This window comes from Corylus avellana, chromosome 5, assembly GCF_965113065.1.
Source record: "Corylus avellana chromosome 5, dhCorAvel1.hap1.2, whole genome shotgun sequence".
NCBI classification, from domain to species: domain Eukaryota; kingdom Viridiplantae; phylum Streptophyta; class Magnoliopsida; order Fagales; family Betulaceae; genus Corylus; species Corylus avellana.
Window position 1 is genome coordinate 4883850 of NC_142494.1, and position 6639 is coordinate 4890488.

The window sequence follows — 6639 nt, forward strand, 5'->3', positions numbered from 1 at the left end:
TTTTTTTTCTAAATTTTTTTTAATTTTTCTAAAAATATATGTAAAAAAATTAAAAAAAAATATTAAAAAAGAAGAAAGAAAAAACAATTTATAATAATGTTTTTTATAAAAAAAATTAATTTTTTTTCCTTTTTGTTTTATTTTTTTACCTCTTTTTTAAACCTCTTATTATTATTATTTTTTTTTTTTAAAAAAAAAATTTACAAGGATATTCTTGTCTTATTGAAATATTTTTATTGTTATTTTTATCTTTTTGCAAGCTTTAGGGGTAACATTGACATTTGTTGGTAATTTGGAGAAGACACTGACAAAATTAGTAGTTTGGAGTAGGGCTACACAAGCGGTTACAGTTAGCGGTTATTGGCTACAACCTCTAACCGCAACCACCTTGGGCGGTTATCGATTTTAATAATCGCAACCGTCTATATAGTTAGCGGTTATTCAAACCAATAACAGGCAGTTTTATAACCGCTTTTTTTATATTGACTTTTGGGCTTTTTAAGTGTTTTGGGCCACTACTGGACCAATTTTTTTGGGTTATTTTAAATATTTTGGGCCCAAGTGTTCCAAAAAAGATGAAAATAACATATTTTTTGGGTCAGGCTATGTTTTTGAATAAAACTTGGCCCAAAACATCACATGTCACATTATATTTTACATATATACAATCATACACGGCCAAAATGACGTCGTTTTGGGTGTTATAGTTAATATATATATATATATATATATATATATATATATATATATATATATATATTAGGGGAAAATTCACATATCCCCCTCAAACTATCACCAAATTGACAATGTCACCCCAAACTTTCAATTGTGACAATATCACCCTCAAACTACCAAAAATTGTCAATGTTCCCCCCAATGACAAAACTACGCTTAGTAAAATAAAAACAAAAAATACTAAAACATATAGAAAAAAACCTAAAACTAAAGATAAAATAAAAAATCGAAAGGGTGGCACATTTAAAACTGATAAAAAAAAAAAGTTTTGATTTTTTTTTTTTTTTTAATTGAAAATTTTTGTTTAGTTTTATAACTTTTTTAAATAAAAATTTCCTATTTAAAAATATTAACAATTTTCGTTTAAGAAAATAAAATTTTCCTTTTCTAAAACAAAATTAATATATATATATATAGAAATTTCCATTTAAAAAAAAAATCGTTTAAAAAAAAAAAATCGTTCTTTCTAATTTAAAAATATTTCGTTTTTTTTTTCAAAAAAAAAATTGTTAATTTGTAGGGTATTTTTGTCTTATTGAGAAATATATAAGGCCATTTTTATCTTTTTGCCAACCTTAGGGGGTACATTGACAAGGTTATGATAGTTTAAGTGAGACATTGTCACAATTAAAAGTTTGAAGGGATATTTTCAATTGAATGGTAGTTTGAAAAGTATATGAACTTTACCATTTATATTATTATATATAAGAGTAGACAATTAGCGGTTATTAACCGTTTTTTCCTACCCTTAAAATCGCTAACTGTAACTGCCCTAGGCAGTTAGCGGTTGTTTATAACCGCCTACCAAAACGGTTAGTGGTTATAATAAGCAGTTAGTGGTTGGCAGCCAGCAGGGCAGTTATAACTGTCCCGTTTGAACACCCATAGATTGGAGGGGATAATAACAATAAAGTGGTAGTTTGAGGGAGAAGGATCCTCTCCATTTCATTTATAGGTCCTAGTTTGAGAGGGTATGTATAATTTTTCCAATTCCATCTAACATGGCCTGTAATTTTCATGCCTGTCAATGCTGGACTTGACTAAATTAATTTGAAGATGATCTTCTTCCACTCCCATTAATTTCTTCAGAACTCATATTCAGTGATCAGTGATGGAAATGAAATATGTAAAGAGGGATCAATCACAAAGTGATGAATCAGGTAGCTAGAAGCATTAACTCAAGAAACAAGATCTTAATTAGAAATGTTTTTGCAAAGATTAAAAACATCACCAAGAAACTAATGGGTACGTTAATTAATCTACTACATCCAATATAAGCTCCTAATCAAAGCTAGCTCTGATTGCACCATTGCTTATGACCCGGAACCCATTTCGGGCATTTCGGGCTGAAATAATTAGCAACAACCCTCGAGTTCAAGAGCTCAACAATGGGGGCATATTTCACGCACCGGGGTGCTTTGTACTGGTTTATTGAAGCACCCTGGCTGAGAGCATAGTCCATGAGCTTGTCAAACGTGCCCCCCTCCACAATCTTTATCTCCAAAGGCCCAATCGACTTGTCCGAAACTCTTCCTTGCCTGTACACACTGTTGAGTGCTTCTTCAACAGAGAAGCAGCAATCCTCGAAAACGGAAGGCGGGATTGCGGCAGCGCGGTCGCTGTGGCTGATCTCCCAGTACAGGACATAGTGGCCGGGGATGGTTGAGGTGTCTGCATAGCTTGTGTATTCTGTGAGTGATGCATCAAATGATAGAAGATGGTCGGCTGCAGTCTTCACTGCATTTTGGAGCTCAACTTCATCGGTTTTGTCTGAATCAATGCTGAGAACAACATTCTTTCGGCATACGAACTTGAATTGTGGAGCCTTGTTTTTGAATCCCACCACTCGGAGTATGTCTCCAACACGATAACGGTAGAGGCCTGCAAGATGAAAAAGTTCATGATATATATAGTTCTTACACTGTAAAGTCATGTGTTGCCATATGTACGTGTTTGTTCAATGCTTCATGTGTTGAATTAACACTCAACAGGGCCAACAGAATGCTTAGGCAAAATAGGAGCCCAGTGAAATAAGGCATCAAATAATGATTGTATAATTAAGTATTATTTTATAAAGTCAACATACTCAGTCAAACTATCACTCAATTAATAATGTCCTCCATAAACTTTCAATTGGGATAATATGCCACCAAACTATCAAAAATTGTCAATGTCCCCCATAATGACGAAAATACCCTTAATAATAATTTTTTTTTTTAGAAAAAAAAAAAAACTAAAAATTAAAAATGGAGTGGTAATTTTTTTAAAGGAAAATTTTTATTTATTTATTTATTTATTTTTTTTGGAATTTATATGGATATTTTTGTATTTTTGACAAAAATGTAGGGTAATTTTTTCTTCTTGCAGGCCTTGACAATGGCAATGTTTTAATAGTTTGGGAGAGACATTATCAATTAGATAGTAATTTGAAGGAGTATGTGGACTTTTGCCAATAAAAAAATTAAAGCCTCAATTACACAAAAAGTTAGTCAATGCAAAAAATTGAGTTCCAAGATATTAAAGGCTTTAATAAAGGATAAGAAAGAAAGAAAGAAAAGAAAAGACAAAAAAAAGAAAAAAAGAAAAGAAAAGGAAAGTGACCGTAATTGTACTCCAAAAGCAATTACTAAACTCATGATTTCACCTAAACTTAAAACAAGCAAGCATATTGGCTAAGTTCATTTATTAAATTAATTTTTAGAATAAAGAAATTTAATTTTGCTCAAATTACATTCCATGTAAAAAGAATAATGTGTATTTCAACACAAAATATGATATGATATATATATATATATATATATATGTTGAAATTAAATGTCTCATAACAGAGATGAATTATCCAAATCATTTAAAAAAAAAAAATTAAGAGCAAAAAGCAAGAAGAATTTTTTTAAATTAAAATCTTTTAATTAAATATTTAAATATAAAAAAGACTCTACATAAGTTTGTTGTCTTAGGCCTCAAGATCTATTAAGTCGGACCTACTCGAGGGGTTGGCTTGATTATTGGTAAGCCACTTGGCCTTCATCCATACCTCATAAAGCATAAAGTCTAAGTAGGGACAAAACTAAAATTTTTATTTTAAAATGATTAAAATATGAATGAGGGGTAAATTAAATGTGTCAAATTTAATTTTGATAGAGGATCAACTTAAATTTTAAGCTTAAAAGAAAAATTGAAAACCTAGAGAAGCCAGGACTCCCCCAGGTCATAATGTAGGTCCGTCACTAGGTCTAAGGTTTGACCTTGTTTAGTGCAAATAATTTTTTAGAGCTATGCTCGACCAATATGAAAGAGGTGCTTGGTACGGTGTTCCAAGAATCTAGTCAGGCGTAGCTTCAGATACCTGGATTATAAAAATAAATGAATAAATAAAAACAGTCATGTGTCAAATGATACCTGCATAAGTAGTTACCACAAGCTCATATTCTTGTCCTAGCTTGACATCAACAAGATCAACCAAGTCGTGGCTTTCCTTCTCTTCGAGGGAGACAGGTTTGGAAAAGGAGTCCTCAGTGAAGTCCTTTTTCCTGTTAACTGGCAAGAACTCATAATAGCACATGATGGGCATAAGGGTGTAGGCAACTTCACTTGGCTTACTCAGAGGATTCAAATTCAGGCCAAAATAACACTCAGAAGAAGCATACATGGTGCAAATAAGAGGGAGACTATTGCTATAATAATCCAAAGTAGGAATATACTGAGACATTGTTCCTGTCACTATAACATCAATATACTTTGTGTTTGGCCACAACCTTTTTATGATCCCCCTCCATGAGTCTTTGCTACACTCAGCTTCAATAAAATCGGCTAGCTTGGGATTTGGCTCAAGAATTTTCATGACAGCTTCTCTCACTGATGGATCAGTAATTTTAGGATCCAAGGTTCCTGTTCTAATATCATTGCACAAAAGAAGCCAATGTTTTTCTAGGAATTTGATGGCACGAATGAAGCCAGAAGCAAAGACAGCCCCAACACGAAGAACTTCAGTATTTTGATAAAGCCCACAAAGCAACTGAGAGTACATGCTTTGATAGGAATCTGGGCAGAGAATGGTGTCGTTTGGGCTAGTATAGTTGGTGTAGGGATCATGAGGCCTATTCTTAAAATGTGAGCTTTTGTAAAAGCTGGTTAAAACTGGACGTGCAACAAGTCCTCCCGGGGTCTTGGCTTCTGATTTTATGAACAAAAGATACATTCCTTTGCCTTCGTCCAAACCTGGAACAAATTGATTCATCACAGGCATCAAAAGGCTGTAAAGCAATGATCTCCTCTCCAGCTCCTCTTCTATTGTTGGCATCAGTTTCCTCTCCCCTCCAGATGTTCCCGAGCTACACACATACAAAGTATCAGAACATAGATTTTAATTCCAAACCGTCTCTATATCTTTCTATAAACTTAAACTTTTAAAATTCGTAGTAATTTAACAAAAGCTGAGTAAGGTTCGATCGGAAGACTTTTCGCTTTTATACCATATTAAATTACTAGTTATTTAAGCTTTTGAGATAACTGGTAATTTAACATAGTATCAATTAGCTGTTACTTCAAAAGATTAAGCCTATAGAAATTATTACAACACATGAAAAACATTAAAAGAAACATGTAGATTTGCGTACCTAGTCAAGAACTCAGAAATGGGCTGGGAGCAAAGAATCGGGGAAGTGTCGCCATTGGCAATACGGTCGATATCTAGCTTCAAATCTTCGTACCCGACAACAGGGACGACCTTCTTGAAAGTAAGTCGGTCTATTTGCCCGTTGAGGCCATGTCGGCGCAAGTATTCAACATTGGCGCTACGAGAAAGGATTTCACCAAGAACCCGCTTCTGTACTTCATCGGCATTACTCGTAACCTCCTCAATAAACTCCAACGCTTTTCTCTCACCATGCTCGGATACGTTCTTAGGAGCTTCTGGCATAGTGGCAGGCACTGAGAAAAAAAACTCCAGCAAAAAGTTTGTCTAGGAAATGAAGTAGGGAGGCCAACGAACGATCATATATATATATATATAGAGAGAGAGAGAGAGAGAGAGAATTACTTAACAAAAAAAAAAAAAGTAGAAAAATTGAAGGTGGCGCATGGCTGGAACGCACTTGAAGGTGACTTTTCTACGTTATATTGACAAGGGAAACCGGGAAACGGTGGACTGGGGAAAATTTTGAAAGAGTGGGAGGCGTGAAAGGGGGTGAGAGGACGGGCAATATCCGGTAAAGTCGCGGTAAGTACAGCTGGGGCAACCGGGTACATGCTCGCATGTACTACGGGTGTCGTTTAGATAAGCGGCAGCGGCCTCCGTAATTTGGTTACAAAAAGGTGGCTTCTGCTTCACGGTATATCTTCCTCTATCGCCGACACCGATTTCTCACTCCACTTGCATTTTAGGTATATATCTTACTAAGATATGTGTATATCATATAGTTTTTTTGGGTAACGTTTTTTTTAAATTAAATGTCTTACCTTACGATTTCTTCCCTATCTTGTCATCTTAGCTGTTTTTTTAATTAAAAAAAAAAAAAAAAAAAAAAAAAAGGTATTTTGGTATTTATTATGACACCCTGCACCACCAAGTTAGATGATGTATCTTGAGTTGCTAGCTAGCCGCCGTGTGATATGTGCATCTCCACTCAACAAAATGTTACCATCAGTTTTAGCATGTACGCCATTGATTCTATCACTTCTCTTTCATATGGGCTTGCGTAGTCAATCAGTAGAGGAGTGGAAGTTTATGGATGATTTGTGTAAACTTTTAATCTCAATATATCAAAAAGTTATGTCGCAAAAGTGCATTATGTATATGCTTTCTTGCACGTTTCAAGCTTCTTTTGAAGGTCCTTTTCTGTGTCTCATAACAATTGAGCTTCACTATAAACTGTAGAATTTTAATGGAGTGCTCATCAAACGGGT

The 6639-nt window shown here is 34.2% G+C and overlaps 1 protein-coding gene across 1 annotated transcript; it reads right to left on the reverse strand.

The window, feature by feature from the left end:
- Nucleotides 1-1862: 1862 nt before the first annotated feature.
- On the reverse strand, nucleotides 1863-5724 carry LOC132181246 (indole-3-acetic acid-amido synthetase GH3.5). Its single transcript, XM_059594374.2, has 3 exons — nucleotides 5352-5724; nucleotides 4135-5066; nucleotides 1863-2616 (listed from the first exon to the last, which is right to left on the reverse strand). The coding sequence occupies exons 1-3, from the start codon at nucleotides 5651-5653 to the stop codon at nucleotides 2027-2029; spliced, it is 1824 nt and encodes a 607-aa protein (XP_059450357.2). The 5' UTR covers nucleotides 5654-5724; the 3' UTR covers nucleotides 1863-2026.
- Between the last annotated feature and the right edge of the window lie 915 nt (nucleotides 5725-6639).